Source organism: Onychostoma macrolepis, chromosome 16 (genome assembly GCF_012432095.1).
Source record: "Onychostoma macrolepis isolate SWU-2019 chromosome 16, ASM1243209v1, whole genome shotgun sequence".
Classification (NCBI taxonomy): Eukaryota; Metazoa; Chordata; class Actinopteri; order Cypriniformes; family Cyprinidae; genus Onychostoma; species Onychostoma macrolepis.
In genome coordinates, this window is record NC_081170.1 from 23373564 (window position 1) to 23399027 (window position 25464).

General features: G+C 36.1%; 1 protein-coding gene across 2 annotated transcripts; it reads right to left on the reverse strand.

Annotated features, from left to right (window-relative positions):
• Positions 1-411: 411 nt before the first annotated feature.
• On the reverse strand, positions 412-25413 carry iffo1b (intermediate filament family orphan 1b). 2 transcript variants are annotated; one of them, XM_058748031.1, is made up of 9 exons: positions 24011-25410; positions 19207-19267; positions 18483-18578; positions 15487-15627; positions 10852-11039; positions 10634-10754; positions 8869-8958; positions 7354-7484; positions 412-4723 (listed from the first exon to the last, which is right to left on the reverse strand). In XM_058748031.1, exons 1-9 carry the CDS (start codon positions 24991-24993, stop codon positions 4639-4641), a joined length of 1896 nt encoding a protein of 631 aa, XP_058604014.1. In that variant the 5' UTR covers positions 24994-25410; the 3' UTR covers positions 412-4638. The 2 variants fall into 2 exon arrangements, with proteins under 2 accessions (XP_058604014.1, XP_058604015.1); XM_058748032.1 differs by lacking the exons at positions 412-4723; positions 7354-7484 and having other exon boundaries at positions 8872-9610; positions 24011-25413.
• Positions 25414-25464: the final 51 nt, after the last annotated feature.

Sequence of the window (25464 nt, forward strand, 5' to 3'; positions counted from 1 at the left end):
AGACATGTTTGCACGGAAGAGTTGAAGAGTTGTTTTCTTTTTGTGTGCAGCTCTGTGCAAGCATGTATACACTAAAAAGGAGATTGTTGGACATAAAACTGAAAAGTTTGTTCCATTTATGTCCAGAAAACTTATTTTAAGTGTTATGTTCCCAGACCTAAAATCATCGTCATGAAGCAGACAAAGACAAAAGGTCAACTCACACAAATGTCTGCAGCTTTGATCTTAAATGTCTTTTCAATTTACGCCATTTCTTTGGCAATTTTTTTTCCAGTACTACCTTATTAAGCAACTAAGTGCGTAACAGTCTGACAGAAAAACATCTACTTAGAGGAAAAAATGACCTATAGAATGAAAAAAAAAAAAAAAAAACACTATGACACAAAAACTCCACTCCTCGCAGTGTGTGTGTTCAGCAGTAACCTTTATTCTGAAATCGTTTTAAAGCTCCAGTCTTTCTGTACACTTGCAGTGAAGCGAGCAGTTCTTGTTCTGCTTTGGGTTACATACATACATATTTATATATACATATAGTCCTGTTACACTTTAAATCAAAATGCACATGCGCCATTGCTGCAGTCGGGGTCCTCTTCCTCCCCTTGGATGCTCAGGTGGGTCCTGGTCATCTGATACCCACAACCACAGTGGCGCATGTGCAAATGTAAAGAGAACCTCGGAGGTCCCTAAAACAGAAACATCCCTACGATTCCACAGTAGGAACAAGAATCATTCCTGTGAGATGTTACAGAATGACACGGAGATGCTAGGAATGACTCTGAAATCATTCAGGCGTCCCAAGTGATCATTGTTAAGGTTCAGGACTTGCTTGCATAGCCAGCGTTTGAGCGGACACAACTCTTCCTTTGTCTCTTCTCGGTTACAGCATCGTTGCATTCATACATTTATTGCTGATAAGCATTCTTTCTAAGCACTTTGTCTTTTTTTCAAATTCTGTCATTTTGGTGAAGATATTGTGTGGAATTTACTCGTTGTTTGTAGCCACTGCAAATTTGAAATATCCAAAAGCCCTTTAAGAAAAATTAATTTTCTATATTTCATACAAGACCGGATTTGTGGTTATTGAATTGTTGTAAAATAGTTGTCAAAATTCTTGTTAAAGACTTTTGTTTTAAGGTCATATAGCAACAAACAACAAGTAAATTGCTGTAGACAATAACCAGTTACTCATTGCAGAAACCTGGAGTGCACATGCATACATATCTTACACACGTAGTTCAGCTCAGTGCGGCGAAACAACATAAAAAAAATAATAACCTAAACTAAAATAATAATAATAAAACAATATCCGTGAATGAACAATGGCTCAGCCATTTACAGTGCTTCTTATTGGCAGCAGAAATGCAATATTTAGTTCACAGATAAACAAAGCCTTCTCCTCAAAATCAAATTGTAACATTTTAATGAATCAATCAATATTTTTCTGGGCTGTTTTTTTTTTCCCCAATCAAACTAAGATTTTTACACGCTGTTTAATTGGTACCCATAGAACATTGTTTTTAAATGAAAATTTACAGTGAATCTGCAAAACCCCTACAGAACTTCACAGTGGTCAGAGGGAAAAACCTAAGGCAGACACACTAGTGTTGTTCATCAGTCAGTATGCAAAAAATAGAACAAGATAAAAAGAAAAACAACCTGAGGATGGTACATAACATACTGTTTAAAAGAATAAATTCTGTTCTGGCTCATCATAGAAAGTGATATGTGCTGTAATATATTTATTAAAGCTATCACTCTTTGTTTTTCATCGGAAATTGACATGCTGGGTGTACAGCACCATGTTTTCAAAAGCATGAGGTTTTCATTTTCACTGTGTAAAGTATCTTTCCTTTTATTGCACATTTGGCACTCGAAATGTCTCTTTCAAAGAGTTTTAGTCTCTATTCTTGAATTCAAGCTGTGGTTTACACGCAGACTATATATTTGACTACAGATATGAATGACCAACAAAGCCAACCAGAAGTCGGTTTGTCAGTTTCTTCTGGAACTACTGTATTAGTCCCTGTGGGCGTTTGATTAGAATTAGAGAATGCTCTACCAAAAAAAGAACTGATTATTACAAATCATGTGAGGTTCTTGAGAATTTTAGACTTGAATCAGATTACATTAATTTGCATGATATACTGTATTACTCAAGAAAATGACTGAAAGATCATTCTCCTGTAAATCTAACCCATTAGAATCTCACTCTTTTGAGGTGGGTACAAAAGAAAATTTGTTCATTAAACTATTTCATGGGATTTTTAGATCTCTAGCGGGTCTAATCCAATAGATCAAACCTATCGAGATCTCACACTCAACAGTTCAACAAATCTTAATTTGCAGGATGCATACAAAAATCAGTCCATAAATCAGCCCCTTTCCACCTCCACATAAAGAATTTCACAATCATGAGAAACAAACCCAGCAGGCACCAGACGTCTATGTAACGTCAGGTTGACGTCGGACAGACGTTGCATTTTGGTTGAAAATGAAAAACGGGTTGACATCAATATTTGACGTTGGATTTTGGTTGCACAACCTAAAAACAACAAAATCTCAACGTCAGCTGACGTCAGTATTGGACATCAATTTAACATTGACATTAGATGTTGAATTTACGTTGAATTCTGGTCACCTGACATCGCAACCGAAATGTAACCAAATATCATCGTCTTATGATGTTGTGTGCCTGTTGTGTGCCTGCTGGGAAGTTGCAGCTGTAAGATTTCAAGTCACAATTACTTGAAATAAAGTCGCAGCTGTGAGATAAAAAGTCAGAATTACAAGAAACAGTTGCAATTATGAGACATGAAATCGCAATTATGAAAAACAAAGCCACAACTTTGAAATATTAAGTCAAAATCACAAGAAACAATGTCAAATTATAAGATACAAAGTCACTAGAAAATGATTAGAAATGAAGTTGTAACTGTGAGACAGAAAGTCGCATTACAAGAAACAAAGTCACTGTGACACGTCAAAGTTAAAAGAAATGCCTTAATGAGATACGAAGTCACAGTTGTGATATAAAAACACAATTATGAAAAAAAGAAAGTTGAGATTGAGAGACGTAAAGCTGCAAATGTAAGATATAGGGTTGCAGTTATGTGAAATAAAGTCACAACTGCAGAACATCTAGTTGTAATTGCGAGAAACAAACTCGCAATTGAAAGATACAACCTTGGAATTATGGGAAATAAAGTCGTAACTTTGAGATATTAACTCGCAATTACAAGAAACAAAGTTTCACAATGATCTTTTTTAAACTCCTGAGGCAGAAAAGAATTTCTGCAAGATCCAGCTGTTTGTAAGTTCCAAAGTTTGTCAAACATTTCATAGAGTCTTTAGTAAGATCATTCATTGGTGAGTTTAACCTATCAGGATCTCACTTTATAAGGGTCCACTGGTAGACCTATCTATTGTAACAAGATAGGATACTCTTAAAAACTCCCAAAGATCAAGGAGACCACTATCATGAAAATAATTTGCTCTGAAGGACTGGACTACAAGACTGATCCCTGGGCAGACAAACAAACAGATCATGGCATCAATCTCAGCCATCAGAGGCACCAGCAAGGTCTACGAAACAGAAAAATACCAAAGGTGAACTGCACTGGAAGGATTTTACTATCCAAAACAGAAAGACCTTTGAAATCCTAGATATTTTATGGACTGAAGCAGGTCTCACATCTACAGCAGCGTTACATACACAGCTTTTTCATGAAATTCAGTTTTCTGAAATGAGAAAAAGACTCAATATCGCTGATCTCAAAGTCGTAAAATGAGGGGAAAAGTAAAAAGGAAATAACAGAAGTTGACATGCGTAATGCTCTGACATTACTCTGAGCCATAACATCCTCAAATCTCACTCATCTGACCTCACCCATCACTCATGTTTTCCACCCGCAAGAGAGGAAGTGTTCATTATTCTAAGAGCAGATACAACCGAGACTCCGAAGCAGCCTGGCATCAGCACAATACCGTTAGCATGAAATGTCATATATTTCGTGTGAATTTGAGCACAAAGATGGGGGACGTGCAGGCTACAGTTACCTCCACCCTTCATTAGCATTAACAGCCCAGTATTTACAACAGCTCAGACAGGAAGCACAACACACCTACTGACCCAGAGCTTACAGCGGCACGTAACGGTACATGCGGCAACGATAAGAGAGCAAATGTCCCCTCGGAGTCTCTAGGAAATGGAAACTTTGCGAAAACACTGTCAGTGATTCTCTACCAGACATATGAAAACAAAAGTGATTGTATTCAGTGTTGAAAATATGATGACTCAGACATTTTGGGCATCGGATCGGAAAACATGATCGATCCCCGCTGGTGGATGGGCTCAATGAAAGCAGATAAAAGCAAATGTTGTCAGGACTCTCATCTTTTAAGATTATGTAGGTGTGAAAACAGTAAAGCTGCTCTGCACAACCACAGGGGAAAAATGTCACAGTACATGTTCACTTTTGGGGACTGAGCACACACGATGTAATTCCATTTACCACCACTAGAGGCAGTGACTGGATAGACTGTGAAAACATGAGAAGGGCTGATGAAGGGTGCCATGAAGAGATGAGGGGGCGCTTTTTCTTCTTCTTGCAAACACCTTCTTCAGATCTGATGACATCATTATCTTCCTCCTTCCTCAGTTTTATCCCTCCCTGTTTCTCCGTTTGCTTCTGCACCACCTCCAGGTATAGAAGAAGTGGTTTTACTGTATGGTGGGAAAAGAGACAAAGAGAAAAATCAACAAAATATACTTTTCCTATGCTGTGGGAAATAGTACAGTTATTGTCTTTTTAAATGTTAGGCCACTTTTAACCGTGGGTAAAGCAACATTTCACACTTTTATAAAAAAAAAAAAAATTCCCTGGTTTATGAAACTCGGCTCAGTTTCTGTGGGGCTGAGACCAAATAGGGTGCCAGATGTATGAAGTGTGAAACAATACAGCGCTAGAATCAACCAATTAGAGTTATTTAGCAACAGAAAATCAGTGCCTTAAGACCCGTTCACACAAAGAACATTAAAAAAAAAAAAAAACTATAACGATGACTATATTAGCATTATGGGTGTAATGGTTTCATTTACCTCAGGCAAGTCGTCAGTGTCTACAGCTCGTTAGCTTGCTAGAAAAATTTCAATTCAAGCATTTCACGAAATATTAGACTGTATACTCATTATTTTACTTTTCCTGTTAGTGATGTCTTATATTTAATGTATATTTAATAAATCTGTTATGAAACAAGTTACGACAGCCACTGTGCAAATGAATATATTTCAACAGTAAACAGAAATGTTTTAATTTATTAGTTGTTTTAAAAACTGCATTATATGCAATTTACATGTTTGCATACATTTTTAAGTTGAGTGTTGATTATTATATGTTTAATAATAAATAGTGATTAAATTTAAGTTGGGGCTCTGTTGTTAATTGTAACCTTATAGAAATGTAAAAGGGCTCCCTAGTAGAACGTAAGCTGAGGTAGGTTTTTATCCCAAAGAAAAATTGTATTATAATTGAATTTATTTAAAGAAAGAACAATTTATTCAGTAAACCACTGTTTAATGAAAAAAAGAAATTTTATGTTTAGTTTTTTCCCCCTGCTGCAAACAGTCATGTTTGTGTACCGTCACACCCCTAATTAGCATCCACACCTATGGATAATAACATTCTGTTTATTATAAGCACGCTGCAGTTATGTTGTCTGCCACTTTAAAGGGGTCATATCATGCGATTTCTTGTTTTCCTTAGTGTGTTATGTAGCTGTTTGTGCATGTATAAGATCTGCAGAGTTACAAAGCGCAAAGTCTCCCACAAAAGGATTTATTCTATCTAAAAGAGAAGTCTGATCCAGACCGGGCTAAAACGCCTCATTAAAACACCCCATGTCTATGTCACGATGTGGAAATATTTGCGTAATGCAAATATCAGGGAGCCATGTCAGGGAGATGCTGTGTGTTTCTATGCGAAAACAAAAGCACTTTATTTGGCCTTCCGAAAGTAGATGCAATTAGGAATCATTGTTAAGATTTGTTTACAACAGAACAGCACAACCCAAATGTTCGAATTTGTGCAACACGACCGTTTTGTGAACCTAGGAGAGTACAAGGCTGGCTGTGCACAAAGGCTATTTCTAAAACATTTGCTCTGACAATCTGGCGCCTCTGAATCAGTGACTGTAAGTATGTTTTGTTATTAGTTTAAGTATTTGCTATTGACTGTTCAAATGCAGAGTTATGTGCAGTGTAGAGTAACATGTTGTGTGTGTGTGTGTGTGTGTGTGTGTGAGAGAGAGAGAGAGAGAGAGAGAGAGAGACAGGGTCACATCACAGTGGAGTTAGCTGTCTTAACCGTGTACTGCAAATACATACAAGCTTCATCGCTGTCTGTCACGCGACTCTGTTCCCCTTTCGGGCATGAACTGATGGCAAAACTATATTTACTTTGAAAGCTGAAGCTCGCGATTATTATTATTATTGCCTTTATTTAACCAGGAGAGAACCTCACTGAGATTAAAAATCTCTTTTCCAGGAGTGTCCTGGCCAAGATATACAATTATACAAATACTACAAACAACAGTACATCACAACAATAAAATATTACAGCATTAAATCATTTTCTATTGTTTTAAAATTACTAAAAGACACCAACTGATTTAGCCACAGTTTCGGTAAAATTATGGTAAGAGGCGTTACATTTCCGACGCGCGCTTGTGGTGTTCGGCCAATCACAATACACTGTGTCAATATGATGAAAATAGCAGATGAATAGTAATGAAAAATGTTTTAACTTGAGGGATTTTTGCTGTACATTTCACAATACTTAAAGGGACAGTTCACCCAAAAATGAAATTTCTGTCTCTATTTATTTATTTCTTCTGTGGAACAAGATATTTTGAAGAATGTTGGTAAGTCAAGCAAACAGTTTTGGTGACCACTGACTTCGACTGTACGGATAAAAACCACAGAGACATTTCTCAAAATATCTTCTAAGTTTTCAAATGAAAATCATATGGGTTGGAAACAACATCAGGGCAAGTAAATAATGACAGAATTTTAATTTCTAGGTGAACTATCCCTTTAAGACAGAAATGGATCATCGTGGCAATATCTACACAGATGGAACAGCAGTGGGTAAAACAGGCTGAATGCTCCTTGCGTGCTATATTTGTCCAGTCAATGTTGCGGACTTCAGAAATATGCAAATAAAAATGTAAATCCATGGTTTACAAAGGTCCAGTGTGAAATCTCAAAACCAGGATAAGGTATGAACAAGATAACTCAGGGTTAAGAACAAGTCTTAAGTGTCAAAAGCCAATATATGTTTGTGGATGTTTGCATACTTGTTTCCACTCTGAGTGATGAGTCTCCTGCAGGTTTCCATCTGCACATCCAGTCCCCTCTTCATACTGCACATCTCCATGTACTCATGAAGATGACGGTTCATGTCCGACTTTGCTGTGGCCAATTCCAACTACAGAGAAACATACTGCATAAAAACTGGGCTGATGGGCCGCTATACATACATTTCTATGCACATTTATTCACTATGCATTTGGCATCCAGTATAAATTACAAGAAAAGTGTCATTCAAAATACAGTGGGGCAAAAAAGTATTTAGTCAGCCACCAATTGTGCAAATTCTCCCACTTAAAAGATGAGAGAGGCCTGTAATTTTCATCATAGGTATACCTCAACTATGAGAGACAGAAAATGACACTGTAGGATTTTTAAAATAATTTATTTACAAATTATGGTGGAAAATAAGTATTTGGTCAATAACAAAATTTCATATCAATACTTTGTTATATACCCTTTGTTGGCAATGACAGAGGTCAAACATTTTCTGTAAGTCTTCACAAGGTTTTCACACACTGTTGCTGGTATTTTGGCCCATTCCTCCATGCAGATCTCCTCTAGAGCAGTAATGTTTTGGGGCTGTCGCTGGGCAACACGGACTTTCAACTCCCTCTAAAGATTTTCGATGGGGTTGAGATCTGGAGACTGGCTAGGCCACTCCAGGACCTTGAAATGCTTCTTCTGAAGCCACTCCTTCGTTGCCAGGCGGTGTGTTTGGGATCATTGTCATGCTGAAAGACCCAGCCACGTTTCATCTTCAATGCCCTTGCTGATGGAAGGAGGTTTTCACTCAAAATCTCACGATACATGGCCCCGTTTATTCTTTCGTTTACACGGATCAGTCGTCCTGGTCCCTTTGCAGAAAAACAGCCCCAAAGCATGATGTTTCCACCCCCATGCTTCACAGTAGGTATGGTGTTCTTTGGATGCAACTCAGCATTCTTTCTCCTCCAAACACGACATGTCTTTTATACTGATAACGAGTTCAAACAGATGCCATTAATACAGGTAACGAGTGGAGGACAGAGGAGCCTCTTAAAGAAGTTGTTACAGGTCTGTGAGAGCCAGAAATCTTGCTTGTTTATAGGTGACCAAATACTTATTTTACAGAGGAATTTACCAATTAATTCTTTAAAAATCCTACAATGTGATTTTCTGGATTTTTTTTTCTCATTTTGTCTCTCATCGTTGAGGTATACCTATGATGAAAATTACAGGCCTCTCTCATCTTTTTAAGTGGGAGAACTTGCACAATTGGTGGCTGACTAAATACTTTTTTGCCCCACTGTATATGATTTATGACTGTATGAAGGAGAAAAAGTACTGTGCTACATCCCTGACTGGATGTTTTTCAAAAACCGAAGGGTTTATTTTGTGATAATGATCTGTTGACTGTACATTATCTTGCTTAATATAATATTGCGATCAGTCAATCAGAATAAACAGAATGAATGAAGCATGAATGTAAAGTAAAATGCTGGTTAATGTAAACTTCTCACCTCTATCTGGTCTATAGTCTCCTGATATTCCTTCTCCCTGGACTTAAAAAGACATTCAGTGTCCTTAATCACCTTTTCCAAGCACTCCTCCTGCTCAGACAGATAGAAAGAAAGAGAGAAAGCCCACAGACACATTATCTCATGCTGAAGCATAAGCACTCACCAGCAGATCAGATTTTACCAGAGGGAAAATAAAATACTAGATTAATGACCCCGCTGATGGAAAACTCTAAACACTTTGAATCCTTTGAGCTTTCCATGAAACGCAACACACTTCCAGCCAACATCGCATTAACTAATGTCAGTAATGTTTAGTATCGAACTGCCCCCCAGCAAACTGGATTGAGTACCCTGACCTAAATATGAGCAGTGTGTGTGTGTGTGTGTGTGTGTGTGTGTGTGTTTGCATGTGTCCTATGAGCGAACCCCATGATGACCAGAATCCTATTCTCCTTTGAACAGTCTGAGCGAGCACGTAAATCTGAGTTTCATCCTGTGTCAATTTTATGAAGCTGCTACTGCCTGGCTTCTGTTAGAGCTGTCAACCCTGAGAGATGAAGCAATACTCAGCAGTTCACCACAAATATTAAGACATTTATGAAAAAGAAAGAGAGGCAGACAGGAGGAGAGGGAGAGAGGGAGTGTGTGAGGAAAGAATGTAATGGTGAAGAGTGTCAAGAGTTATAATAGGGTGGAAAAATATGGGAAAGACGTGAATTATGATATAAAGCAGAGCATGATGCTGGGAGAGAGATGAGAAAGGAAAGCAAAATTGAAATTACTTTTAAAACAGAGAGAAACTGCACAGTACACACTACATAACATGTTTTTATATAAAACAAAATTATTAAAAAACACTCTAGGTTTGTTTTTATATAACTACAACAAAATTATAGGTTTATGCTTAATAAGTATCATTGTATAAAAAAAGCTTAATTAATAAGCTATTAAGTTTATTTTTCTTGTTTTTATAAACCTCATAAAATTGGGTTCGATTTCTGTCAAAAGGCTTATTTAATTTTGCTTCTCAATTTATCTTGATATAAAGATGTTTATGTTACTCATACTGAAAAACAAGATATGAATGAATTAATTTAGATGTATTAGATTAATACTAAAAAGTAAACAACAAAATTCAAGAATATTTAATAGGTGCACCAATAAGATTCTTCGATTATAATCAAACGTCTTGAAGATCCTTTCTGTAAATTATGCCTCTTGATTGATTTTTTTTAAACATTAAATATTATTTATTTTATTGTACCTTCTTTAATTTAATTGTATGTTTTATAACAGTTTTGTTTAATTTTTATTATGGACGTAAAATCTAATTTAATTTAAATAAATAAATAAAAAATAACATTTTTTGCTATGTCAAAATACAATAATTCAATTCAATCGATTAATTAATTTATTTTTTTAAAAGTCTTTGCACAGAAGGCTGTTATTGAAAAATGGGCTAATGCCAATTATATTGGTCTCGCTAGCATTTTTATTTCACATTCAAAGAGGTTAGCTAATCATTTGCATAAAAGTGTTAAAGTTACTGTAGCAAAGACAACCTGTTTAATTTTTAGTACTAGAAAAAAAAAAAAAAGTCATATTTTAGTGCCTAACATAAGAAGTTGGGCAAAAAGTTTGAAAAATAAATTCTATGATACAGACCCTTAGTAGTAGAAGTAGTAAGAAATAACAAGAACAGTATTTCAACCACAAATATCAACCACATATGAGCCAGAATGAATCCAGAATACAGTGCACTAACCTCCCCCTGATTGGTGTCTGCTGTTAAAGTGCATCCTGGGAAATCCTCCCAGAGAAGGAGTGTTTCCTCGGTCTCTTCCCAAGCCAGAGAGTCACAGTCATCCTCAAACTCACATTCCCGCCTGGCAAAGACATGGTTCAGTCATTACATTAGTTCTAAACAGATCTAAACAAACCACAGCTCTGAGCAAACACTGCAAGGCATTTTCAATGGCTCACAGTTGGGTCAACATTCTCTGCATCTCTTCATTGATCTGGAGGGTTGAAGGGGTGCACGCTTCATCGTCTCGCGCACCACCTCCATCACTCTCAGATGTGCTGACTGGCTCATCTGTCTCGCTGCCATTGGCAGGTTGTGAGGCTTGTTTACGGGCACGAGAGGTGATGGCGTTCTGAGGGCTGGGGACCTGAGATGGCAAGAAAAAGAGAGAGGGTTAGGCCATTTCATTGCCTTAACATTTTTGACCCAGCGTAGTACTGAAACAAACATGCAAAATAATATGGACCGCTCCCCTCTTCTACCCATAATGCAACAGACATCAGTTCTCTGTGCCTCAGACATTATAGCAGGCGTCAGCAGAAACTCACAGCAGCTGAGTCAGTGACATAGAGAGGGGGCTGGGATTACACTACAGATGACATTCACTGCAGAAGATCATTTTGGTTTGTTTTCCAATAATAAGATTGAAACTGAAAACTATACATTTACTTGAGAAGCATCAGGCATTAAATTGCTCTTGTATTAAGCATAAACCTCCTTAAATTTTGATAGATTTACACAGCATGCATTGTTTCAAAGCAGCTTTATAATGACAATGTTTACAATATCTTAATATTTTCATGTCTTAGATATTTAGCAGATTAGAGTTAATAATATACATAGTTCTGCGACATACTAATATATTCCACTTTATATACATATAGCTGAAAACAAGAAGAAAAACACTTTACAAAGAAAATGGGGTGAGAAAAAAAATGAAAATTCAAGAAATATTTTATGAACTTTTCCTAAGTTGCTGGGTTTTTTTCCAAATACAGAAGGGGAATATAAGAATATAATGCATTGTTATACAGTTAAGAATATGTGAAATAAAGAATAAGAAGAAATATATGATGTACATATATGTAAAAATGTAAATAAATAAATACAAAAATAAAAATACAAAAAAGAAAATACAAAAGCATTATATAATATTTGAGCAGTTACATCAGTTTGAAAATATTTAGAGCTCCTATTGTTTTTATAAGTTTCTTGTTTTTGTTTTGATTTTTGATTTTTAGTTTTATTAAAAGCATATTGTGAGACCAGTATTACAAAAGGTAATATATGATGGTTTCTTTTGAGTTATTCTTGTCTTGTTAATACATAAAACTGTGCCAAATTAATTAATAAATACTATAATAATGTAATTTAGTTTTTCAGAAAATGGGTTTTGAAAATGAAGTAAAATATCAAAGGTTCTAAATTTAGAATTTTGAGGGGGAAAAAATCCTTTTTTTGTATCAGTCCACATTGAAACAGAAAGTGGGCAATTAAAAAAGAAAGTTCAAACATCTTTTTGTAAATTATTTCATTTTGTAAGAAATAACTTAAATTATAAGGTAATGTCCAGGCGCTGTGCCATAATATATAGTGAGGTTTAAGCCAATTCGATTTACATGGAGGATTGGAACCAACATTACAGGTGTTTCTTATGAAATTTTTATTAAAATGTTCATCAGAAAAGAAGAGACCATTTACAAAAAGTTGGGGACTTTGTAATGTTGTATAATTTGCAGTGGTTTCCGAATTTAATAGTAATTTTGCATTCTCAAAGCCTTGCATCTTTCATATACAGTGCACAGCATAATATTTTCTGTAAGATAAGTAAATTAGCCAAATTTGTCTAAATGAAGGATTGCAGAAATGAGTACACCCTAGATTTAATTCAGCAAATGTATAATATTCTAGTACTTAGAATGTCCTCCAGAACTTTAAGTATACTGCTCTGACCCTCTTGGTGCTGAGTGTACAAGTTCATGACAAATTTTCATATCTGTCCTGTTTAACTCCTGGAGGACGACCTCCTTGAATGCTCTGGTCTTTAATGGGGAGTTTTGCTCAGCTCGTCTCTACTGAATCCCCCACAGTTGCTCAAGAGCGCTAAGATTGAGTGAAATACATGTCCACTGAAGGATTTTCACCTTGGGAGAATGAATATCTTCATAGTCATCCTGAAAAAATGCCTAATAATGCAGGGAATGAGGGGAGGGTAGCATCTTCTGCTTCAGGTTTTTGTATTTTGTGAATTCATGACAGTATTGCTAAAGCACAACTCCCTCACACATTCAGCACTCATTCATCCCTATATAAAAGCTTTACTACCACTGAACGTCACTGTGGGAACCAAGCACTTCTCACTGTACTCCTCCTCTAGCAACACCAGAACATTCTGGATGCTTTTGGATCCGAAATGATTGACTTGGTCTCTTGAGACCAGAGTATGGATTCCCAGAAGTCTCTATTTTGTAAATATGGGCCTTGGAAGAGGTTAAATGAGTTTATTTTGCTTTGGCTACAGTACGTAATTCTAGTGGTGACAACAACCATGCATGTCACTTCTGCAGTGTCACTCTTTTCATAGCTTTTGCCGGCTCTGGGACTCTTGCATGTTATTTCTCCTGCTCTTTTTCTAGCAAAAATTCACTCATCAATAAATGAAAACTTAAAGTGAAGACCTGATTATTTCAAGAGCCTTGTCACAAGTCCATTGTTTTTGAATGTCGGCGCTACTTCTGCTATATTTTCACACTTAAAACAACATTTTGGTATTCCTCTTGTAACATTGTCCTCTTTTATGCTGAGAAATAGGTCAACTGGCAGTTCTCTCCCAAGTGGTTCCACTGCTGCCAGCATTAAGTCTGAGTATGATTCAGTGGGCTATAACACTTTTAATTGTCAGGAAATTACTTGTCTTTAAAAGTTTTGGTTCAATATACTTACCTGTTGATCAAAAATAGCCTTGAACCTATACACTTTTTTTTGGCATTCTTTTAAATCGCTTACAGCAAATCGGGATTCAAGGTTGTGTTTTAAATTGGTTTGTATCCTATTTAAAGGATTGAACCTTCTCGGTAGAGACTGGCAAATATTCTTCATCTTGTGCACCGGTTTTGTATGGGGTTCCACAGGGCTCAATTTTGGGTCCTGTTCTATTTTCTTTGTACATGCTCCCTTTGTATGCTATATTTAGGAAGCACAATGTCTCATACCATTGTAACGCAGATGATACTCAGTGTTATGCTCCCTTGCACCCAAAGGATGTCTCCAGTCTACAGTGTTTATTTGATTAGCAGAGAGATGTTAAACAGTGGATGTCTGCCAGCTTCCTCCAGTTAAATGAGTCTAAGACTGAAGTCCTACTCTTTGGCTCCCCTGCTTCTACAGAGGTTGTGGCCAGTATAATGGGGCCTCTATCTGGTAATCTTCATTCACATGTCAGAAATTTAGGCGTTACTTTTGACTCTGCTTTGACTTTTGATAAACCAATGCTGTGGTTAGAAGTTGTTTTTATCAGCTAAAGAATATCGCAAAAATGAAGTCATTCTTAACGTTAAGAGACACGGAGTCTGTAATACATGCTTTTATCTCATCCAGATTAGATTATTGTAATGGATTGTACATGGGTGTTTCACAGTCCCTATTGTCACGTCTTCAACTTGTTCAAAATGCTGTCGCTAGATTGTTAACTGGAACAAGGAAGAGGGAACATATTTCACCAGTGCTGATCTCTCTTCACTGGCTCCCAGTTAAATATCGTATACATTTTAAAACATTGCTGTTTGTATATAAGGGTTTGCATGGACTGGCTCCGTCATATATCTCCTATCTCCTGTTTCACTGTAATGCTTCCAGGGAACTTCGATCAACCTGTAGTCTTCAGTTGACTGTTCCAAGGACACGCCTGAAATTGAAAGGTGACCATGCCTTTTCAGTGGCTGCCCCACAGCTTTGGAACAATTTGCCATTTCATATAAGATCTGCTCCAACATACGCTGATTTTAAGTCTCTTCTTAAAATGTACTTATTTACTGTTGCATATGGTCTCAAGTAAGTGAAGTCAAGTCACCTTTATTTATATAGCGCTTTTACAATACAGATTGTGTCAAAGCACTTAACAGTATCAAATTGGAGGATAGAGTGTCAGTAATGTATAATGATAAGATTAAACACTCAATTTTCAGTTAAAGGCATTTCATTATTGAATTCAGAGATGTCATTGTCTAGCTCTGTTAGCAAGTAAGCACAGTGGCATAACTGTAGTGTGCTATCTGTTGCTGTGTTTTGTTTACTTTTGTATTTTGGTATATGTTTCAATTTTGTACAGCACTTTGGGCAACAGCTGTTGTTTTTAAATGTGCTTTATAAATAAATATGACTGACTGACTGATACTTTTTTTTTTAGTAACTTTCAGGAGGGTGTACTCATTTTTGCAACACGACATTTTATCACTTTGATAAGAAAACCTTATTTTGCTGAATCATTTTGACATTCCTCTTTGGTAACTGATCAAGCATACTTGTTGGAACATTATATCTCCAAAGAACCCTAACATTTCATCTAAGTAAAGAGTAAATTTGTTAAGTTTTAGAGGGGGTGCACTAATTTATGCTGTGCACTGTATAATGAAATTTTGCTCCTTAAGTAATTTTATCTTCTTGTAAGGATTTAAAAAAAAAAAAAAAATTTAATTAGAAAACAAAAAGGTCAGTGTTCAGACAAAGATCAGCTATAGAGATTAAACATGAAGTATAACAACAATCGAAAAAACATAGAAAAAAGAGGAGGTCCAGAAGTGTGAGTTTCTGTATACCTTAAAGATCTTGATTGGATCTTCACAGTTTCTTTGTTGGGCTACATCACATAGGCGAGCTGTGATGTCAATGCGTCTGCAGATGTCCATGTCCACTTTCATGGCCTTCTCCTGGATCTTACTGTCCAGCTCCGACAGGTTCTGTACGTGAGCAGATTTGCGTGGGTTTATGTGTGTCATTTGAGGCAAGAGTAATTAGATAACTAATAACTAATTTCTGAGTATTCTGTTTAGCATTCAAGGCACTGGAGATTCAGACGATATGAAACTGAAACCGCAGTGGCACGTCTATTGTGGCACACAATGAGGCAAACTGTGATGTCTGTATTGTATTTGAGGCGAACAGCATTTGTGTATTAAACTCATTCACAAAACAAGCTATTTTTAACTCTCTGAACTCTGTGATAAATCATTTCTGGGAAAAGTATTTGATACAAAGCAGGGTAATGTCTCATTTTCAGATAATAAATTCCATGAAACACATTCAAAGATTTAAATAAAGTGCTAATTGTGGAAAGTATAGAGGTGGGAAATTCTACATGTACTTGGCACATGTGTTTATGTGTAAGCATTTATGTGAACAAAGGCACAAAGCACATTCATTTCTCCAGAAAATGTGATGACTGTGTCTGCTCTCGAAAAATGCGAGTGCTATGAGTGTAGCTGCTATGAAAGCACATATTGTTCATGAGCTCGTCGAAAACAAACCCCTGAGTGTGTGTGATTTGTTGATTTAAACTCTACATGAGCAATGCAATGAAAACAACTGGCTGCCATGAAAAACTATTTAGACCATCATGAATTCCTTCATGCTGGTTTGTGCTGGTTAGAGCTGCTTTTATTGCTGGTCAACCAATGTGATCTTGACGCCCTTTACCTAGTACAAATTTACATTCATTGCATGGAAAAGCACAAACAGCCCTTGTGAAAAAGAAGTGCACTTCAGCATACATTTCAAAAGAGTACTTATTACTGAAATAATATACTTTAAACAAATACTTCTTAAGTATGAACTGAATTGAATGTTTCAGAAAACATGAAAATGTATTATAGATTACATTTATATTAAATGCAATTAGATTTTTGAGTGCTTTTTGACCCACTTAAGTAGGACTTAGGAAGTACATCTTTATATGTAATTTCATAATTATTTCTATTGCCTTTAAAATATAGTTAATGAGTGCTACCAAATGTACTGAATGTCCTCTGAGGAGGCAAAGGAGGCAGTGCCTCCTCAAAATACTGAATGTAGAAAAAATGTGTAGTACAAAAATAAAACAACACAAATATTACAAATTATGCCATGGTCTGTCTGAATACTCGATTCTGATTGGCTGGCAGGTGTTGATTAAATTTGTTGAACTGCACAGGTAGTTCCAGGTCAGTTTAATCACGTTCTATATTAATGCGCTTCCTATAAACATTGGTAACCATAGTAACATACAGTTACAGCTGAATAGTAATACAGACGAAAATAACCGTCATTTTTATCGTTCCGGTCAAATATTGCAGCGCAAATATTATTAACATCTTTAATATGTGAATGCTGGCAAATGACCATGGCATAAACGGGATAATCAACGCTGCGCATCAGGTGGTTCTTCGCCTCCACGTCGTGCATTCAAATTGTTTAATGCACAGCTAGCCGTTGATTATCCCTTACATATAACATTAAAAAGTGTATAAATCACTCATTTTTCTAAAGAAACACTGTGCAACAGCGACACCAACAAGTAAAGTTACAGCAGAAGTCAGCATCCATCTTGCCTCCCCTGAGCTCATTGAGTTTTAACAGACCAACAAACAGAGGAGTGAGTTTGCTAAGGGTATTTGAGAATGAATGGGGGAAAGTCTCACGATATGATTGGATATGACTGGTTATGTTTGGCTGTGATTGTTTCATGCGATAAATCCCGCCTCTTGTGTAAGAGTAAACAAGTCATACACTTAGATATAACCACTTTGTTATGTCAAAATAAGACTTGAAATGGCCTGAAAACATGATCTGTGGGAGTTTTTAGTGAGTAATCAGTTTGGTAGTAAATCTCAGCGTCTGTGACCAATATTTGCCAAGCTTTGATGACTGAATGATTCAAAATTAGTTAAAAGTTAACTATTAAAAAGAATAGCTAAACATAACTTCACAAATAAAATATATTGTTTAAATATTGTTACTGCAAATATTGTAAATGTAAAATGCTTAAAAAAACTAACCTGATGAGATTCATACTTGGCTTTAATAAACAGAATATTGATTACATTGTTAGTGTAAAAATATAAAATAGAATTTTTTCTGACAGTGTAAGTAATGTTTATTTAACCAAGAAAATGTGACTGGAATATGAATTTACATTTTATTTAAAAAAACAAACAAACTTGTGTTTAAATATATTTATATAAAGACTTGTGTTTTAATATATTTGCAATTACACAATTGTGATGAGGAAGTTGAAAAGTAGTACATTTCAAATATATTCTAGGCATATTTCACCCAAAAATGATGTTGGTAACCAAACAGTTGACGGTAGCCACTATCTTCCATAGTATGGAAAAAAAACACTACGGAAGTCGATGATACGTCAACATTTTGGTTACCAACATTTTTAAGACATCTTCTTTTGTTTTTTCTTGTAATTCTTTATAGCATGACAAAATATTATTAAAACATAAAAATTTTAAAATGTACTTTAAAGAAATCTTTTAATTTGACATAATTGGAAAAAAAGACATGAAAGCATTTTATTTCATTAATATTATATTATCTGCAAGTATAGGTTTTATATTGGTTATTTATATTAGATAAATACACTTTTAAGATCTGAAGTACACTACAAGTGCACATTCAATACAATTAAAGGCATGACATGAAGTTCAGGATGATATGAGGCTGAGTAACTGATATAATTTTAATTTTGGATGATAATTTCCTGTCCTGTATGCTGTAGCCCAGGCTGTGTTTGAGTGTACTGAGAGTGTGTTTTGCTTCTCATACTCACATTACTCATGAGTCCTTTAAAGAGCACAAGTTCAGCTTTCAGCTGTTGCACCTTGAGGGCCAGCTCATCCTGACACTCCTCACTCTCCTGTAGGTCCTACACAAATGCATAGCCATAATTATCATTAATAAACACTTATATTTCTATACAAACACATGGACAAAATCATCAAATTGTTACTCATATAAAGTACGGTGACATTTGATCCCAAAGGTAAAACATTCCAAAAGTCTCAAGCTAAAATGAATCATTCGAGGGCCGAACAGTTTCAGAGAGTTTCTTTATATGAACTAAAGCTTCAACCAAAACAGCCAAAATCATTTCTTTGATGTGTTTACACAGGCTCAGTGATATACACTACTGATCAAAATTCGGGGGTCGGTAAGATTTTATTAAAGAAATTTATACTTTTATTCAGCAAGAAATTCAGCAATTAAATCAATCAGAAGTGAAAGTAAAACGTATGAAAGATTTCTCTCACCAAATCAGCATGTTATAATGGTTTCTGAAGGTATTTAATGTATTTTGATCAAATATATGTAGTCTTGGTGAGCATTAGAGACTTCTTTCAAAAAGAAAAAATCTTACCAACCCCACATTTTCAAATGTGCAAATATTTGAAGACTGTCTTTAACATTATTCTAGAACATTAAAACAGAAATTAAATTAAGTCATGTGTTGTAGACAGCACTTGTTATAAGTGCACATGAAAAGTGTTCCTCACCTCCTGAAGATCATTCATTCTCTCTTCCATGTCCATTCTCATGGTGTATTCCTCTTCCCATCTGAGAGCAGAAAACCAGAACATCAGAACCAACAGCATTGTTTGTCCCAACAACAAGAACTTTAAATGTCATTTATTTAACTAACCAACACCTTGTTAAAAAAAAAAGTGGTCAATAAGACTTGTGCAATATATATTTAAAGCCTTCTGAAACCACAGATTAGCTTTGCTTGAGAAATCAACTAAAATGTAACGTCATTATTTACTAAAAATGATGTTTGAAAATTCAATTGGTTTAATTAATCTAAAAGATGACTCAATGAGTCAGTATGTTTATCACACAAACTATAACTTGACAAGGCTTGGAATATAGTACACAAGTCATATGGGTCACTTTTATGATACTTTTATGGTGATTTCACATCCTTATTTGAGCGTGAATGCTCCAGCCTCTATTCACTGTAATTGTTTGGAAAAGTGCAACCAGTACATTCTTCAAAATTTCTCCTTTTATGTTCCACGTAAGAAAATGAGTAAATGATGGCAAAAGTTTCACTTTTTCGCAAACTAGCCTAATCTTTTAATGCTATGTAAAGTCAACATCAATGAAATACAATTTAATGTTGTTTGTAAAGCAGGAAGAAGCAACTGCAAAAGACATATTGGTCCTATTACAGAAGAAAACAGTGATCTTCATGTTTTTTTTTATTTCTGAGTATGCTATAGCTCAACTTAAGTGCAATGACTGCATCCATTCAGTCCTTTTAACTGATCTATCAGCCCAGTCAGCCCTACAGTAATTTACTGTGTTGCTGTTCAACAGTAATATTGTCCAGTGCAGTAGTATAGTGCAATGAGGTGGAACCAAACAAACCCTGTTCTTATGTAAAGCTACTTAACATTCAGAGCATTGCAGCAGCCTCTATATTTATTAAACATCCTCACTGGACTGCAAGGTTAGTTTGAGGCCGTACATTACTGCCAATTCAAGGTGCAAACATACAATTACAGAGAGGAGTGACAGATAACAGGAGCGAGGAGAGACAGACAGAGAGAGAGAGAGAGGGAGGAAGAGAGAGCGAGAGAGAGAGAGAGGTTGCTTCTCTGCAGCTCCTCTGAGTCCTTGTGTATGTACTGCAATGCAGATATAACATAGATCACTGCTGCAGGATACCGTGGCTGTAATGGAGCAGCCTAAATGATACAAATGTGCTTTTTATTTGATCATTACGTTTCTGAAAGAGCACATCATTTTTGGTGATCACTATCATTCAAACGTTTAGGGTCAGTATGATTTTTTAAATGTTTTTGAAAGCAGCCTCTTATGCTTTTCAAGGCTGCATTTATTTGATCAAAAAATACAGTAAAACATTAATATTGTAAAAAATAGCACAATATAAAATACTTTTTCTCTGATTAAAATAAAATCTATTAATTTTCATTAATCAGTTTGAACAGATCAGGTAAATGATTCGAAATTCAAAAGTTCGTTTGCATCACTCAAAAATAGTTTCTGCAATTTTCTGCAACATTTTTCATAATTAACTTTTTTCTTTAAATCACACATTGGTAAATTTAGCTGTTTATGACTATGTTTTGTTATATTTGTTATGTGAATTGATTTCAGATGATTCAGAACACAGGCCCCATTACTCAACATCACTGCCTGCCGTCCCTGATGCTCTCCAAATCCCTGCATCACTGTTTCAACATCTAGTGTAAATCCGTCTCTGAAGAGAGCAAGCTGTTCTAGCAGCAAAGGGGGATTAATGCTGTTTGCCACACTTTTCAAATTAAATGTTTAAGAAGACAAAAGAGCATCAGGGAGGTCAGGCACTGATGTTGAGTGAAGGGACCTGATTTGCAATTCCAATTCATCCCAAAGGTGTTCAATTAGGATACTAATTCACAACTGACTTGGTCAACAATTTCTTTATGGACTTTGCTACACAGGTTTCTTTATAAAACTGCTGCAACAAAGCTGAATTTCAATGAAGCATTCAGTTTTTAGAAAGGGGTGTCTACATAACATTGTTCAAAAGTTTAAAATGATTTCTTTTATTCGGCAAAACTGACCAAAACAATTGATCAAAGGAGACAGTAAAGACATTTATAAAGTCACATAGGATTTCTATATGAAATAAATGCTGTTCTTTTGAACTTCCTATTACTACTTTTTAAAAATTGATTGATTTTTGAAGGAACACTAAAGATTTAAGTAATTCAGCTTTGCCATCACAGAAATAAATTACATTTAAAATATATTAAAAATAGACAACAGTGATATTAAATTCTAATACTATTCCACAGTATTACAATAAAAAATATTTACTGTATTTTTAATGATAAAATGCATCCTTGGTCATCTTAAAAGACTTCTTTTAAAAACATTGAAAACATAAATAAATACATATTGTGTTCATTTAGTGAAAACATGTCTTGGTTATTTTTAATCTGCTTGGTTGAAATTATGGTTCCTTAAAAAAGCAAAAATTAGATATAATTTTTTTAGCTATATCATAGATAGAACAACCCTTTCGAGGATGAGACAGTGAAAGAACGCTTACTAAATTAGAAAGCCAAAACAGAAAATAAATCAGTCTGAGAAGAGCTGAAACCAGAGCAAATGGTGAAGAAGTCAGACGGAGAGATGCACGATAACATCTTTTATGAAGCAGAAGGGTTTAAGACAGAGAACCCAAATGACTTTTCTGCTTTTCAACGGTGTTTTTTACCTGTCCTGATGAGTCAACAGACAGTAATGAGTTTGCGAACTGGCGGTCCGCTCAGCCCTAAATAAAGCTGCTATACGTGACTGACAGCAGGTGGAATGTGCAGGCGCTTCGGCTGCTGCAGGTCTGGACATAAAGAGCTGTGAGACTGACTGAATACCACCATTTACGAGAAACATGACCATTATTTCCCCTCCAGCTGATTCTTATCTTCTACATACTGTACATATGATCTGCCTTGCTTTTGCTTCTCATGTTCAACTCTAGCTTGGTGATACTAATAAAAGACTTCGGTATATATTACTGTACATGAGTTCACCCTTCCTAAAAACCTCCTCATATCACCTTCACAGTTTTACTAAGAGCACATTTAGCCCATAGATTTTGCAATACTCCATTCAGTAACCTCAGTTTGACTCAAATAACTAAAGCAGCCATTAGAAATATGGAATGAAATATATAGGCCCTACTTCATGTCTCTGCACATGACTAACAGCAGATGAGGAAAATGATTTATGCTCTATTTTATCCCACAAAAGCTGCAAGTCACAACTCATTCTCTTTTTTTAACAGATTCCACTCTCATGACCACTTTGTTGTTGTCTTGAACACCTGCAGGGTCGAGCCTTTTTTAGGTTTAAAAAGTAACCACTTCATGTGAGGCAGTGACTGCAGTCTGCTCTGCATTAAAGCAGGGATGTTCGTGACTGATGCACAGGTTATCAGAGGGCAGAGCGAGTCAGACACCCTCAGTAGCAGACAGCGCATTGGAACATACTGAAATAACCCAGCGTGCAGGTGTCTTAAAGTCTTAAACTCCTGAGATCCAGGAATAAGGCTTTGGCATTGAGATTTGAATATATATGTATATATATATATATATATATATATATATATATACACACACACACAAGTCTCTCTAAAAGTCCTCTATAGTGAAAAAATATATATTTAAAATAAATAAATGAATATATATATATATATATATATGTTTGTGTGTGTGTGTGTGTGTGTGTGTGTGTATGCATTTATATATATATATATATATATATATATATATATATATAAATAATGGGGTTAAAAGTCTCTCTAAAAGTCATCTCTGTAAAAGTGAAAATGCTTTGAATTTTTCTAATTTAATACATATTTTTATTACAAATTAAATTATCAAGCAAAGACAATTTCCTAATTCTGTAAATTTTAATAAAAATGATAATTTAATGACAGCAGCACTCAAGCTGCATTAACTCCATACATTCGTGTTTGTTTTTTTTTCCAGCATGATTTGAAAATAATTCAAAGAGCAGCTTCTGTTTCAATGGAAGCAAGAACATCTGCTATTTTACGTTTTCTTTTATTATTATTATTTTAAGAGTTCACATGATCATTGCGACAAATGTGCTTATTAGTAACCTAAACATAAATATTATTAAATATTATTAGTGTATTATTATTATCATTATTACTATTATTATTTTTTGTTTTTGTTTTTGTTCATTTACATTTTGAAAGAAGTCTCTTATGCTCACCAAGGCTGTATTTATATGATCAAAAATATACAGTAAAAACATTAATATTGTGCAATGTTGTTACAATTTAGAATAACTGTTTATTATTTGAATATTAAAATTTAATGACAAAGCTGAATTTTCAGCTGCAATTAATTTCATTTTCATTGCATGATAATGTTGTGATGCCTAAATTCACTTGTAGCATTAAACAATATTTTAGTTTTTAGTGGTTTTTTTATTATTATTTATTTATACCAAATTAACATGGTCCAACTATCAGTTTTCAGCCACAACATCAAACTATTATCAGCCTATCAGTATCAACTAGAATTTGAACAGAACTAATTATATATTAACAAGAAACACACAAAACAGTTTTTAGATCTCAGGAGGTCATTCAAACTGGTAGCAATAATGTCTCAGATTCATCACGATTCTCTAAACACTCCTGAAAAGCAGGACGCTTTGCAGCAGAGACCTGTCATTAGGGCCCAAAACAGAAACCTCTTTCTCATTAACAAACATTTAGCCATAAAAAGCATCTATGTTCTCCATATTCACCTTCGCTTGTACTCATCCCGCTCCCTTTTGATTTTGGCCAGAACGTTGTAAAGTGCTCTGATCTCTGGGGTGATGGTGTCTATCTGGACACCCACGCCATCCGGGTGGACCCATGAAACTCCAGGACTGGTGACCCGAGTCTCGGACCCGCTTCCCAGTTTACGGGTGTGATTGTAGGACCAGATAGTGCCTGGCAGGAAGCGAGGAGGAGGGTTGGGAGACGTCCCGGTGCCAACGCTGCTCACATGCAGAGCATTATTGGAGTTGTTGGTGTTGGCCGAGGCGGCTTCGGTGGTGGGTGTTGAGAGACTAACCGTGATGGTTGGGTTCCTATTAATGTTTGGGTCAGTTGTGCTCTCATCGTCAGCTTTATTGGGCTCAAGCTTGAGGACAGTCGTAAGAGAAGGCATAAACAACGTAGTGGGTCGTTTCGCGGAGTTATTGGTGTTTTGAAAGGACAAAGACCCAGGCCGGACGGCAATAGGCCCAATAAACCCAGTCTGCACACCAATTTCTTTGGTGTTTCCGTCCTCCACGCATCCACCCGTGTTATTGCTGTCTAAAGCCTGCTGAAGCTGTAACTCCAATATCTTATTGCGTCTCTCCAGCTCATGCACTTTAGCCAGAAAGCATCGGAACCGCAGATTGAGGGTCTTCAGGACGCTTATATTGGATCCCAGGTCGTTTCTCAATGCCATGGCTGTAGGTGGAGGAGGTTGGGACCAGTGGAGCGATGGACTGAAGTGCAGATAAGAGGATGCCGTAAGGTCAAGTGCGATTTGTGGGCCGGTTTGTTCTCCGAGGAAAAACGAGGATGGGTCAGGAGCTCCGAGGACAGCAGCCTCGGGGAGTAAACCGGAGGGAGAATCGGGATGACCGGGTCCTTCTGGATTCTGATGGTGTTGGTGCTGCTGCTGCTGATGCTGATGGAGAGGAGAATTCATGCTACGGTGCGGAAAACTGAAGCGCTGCAGATCGGGCATGAACACCAGCTATGTCTGACTTTCAAAATAATTAACGGATTGATTTCAAAGGTCAGTGGTGTTTGGCGACCCAAAGACACGGCGATGTCCACATTTAACTCGTTAAAGCCTTATGTAACGAGTTAAGAGTATTAAAGCTTGCGCGTGAATGCTGAGTAAGACGCTGATGGAGACTGCAGCAACCGATAGAAGCGCAAAACATGCACTAACTATAAAAGCATGCAAAACCCTTATTCAAACAAGCAAAGAATATTATAACAACTAACGTCAGCGAAATACACTTAAAATAGGTCCAAACGAATGTCGTGTGGCTTCCTTGGCTGCAAACCTGAATACACTTGCGCTCTCGAGTCTCTCTGCAGCGCTTCAGTGCGGACACTACCGTAATATCAGCAGTAGCTCTCAGCTTGTGTCTGTTTACTTGAATATTCCAGTGCCGCAAAATAATATTTGGTAGATGACTTTGCGCAG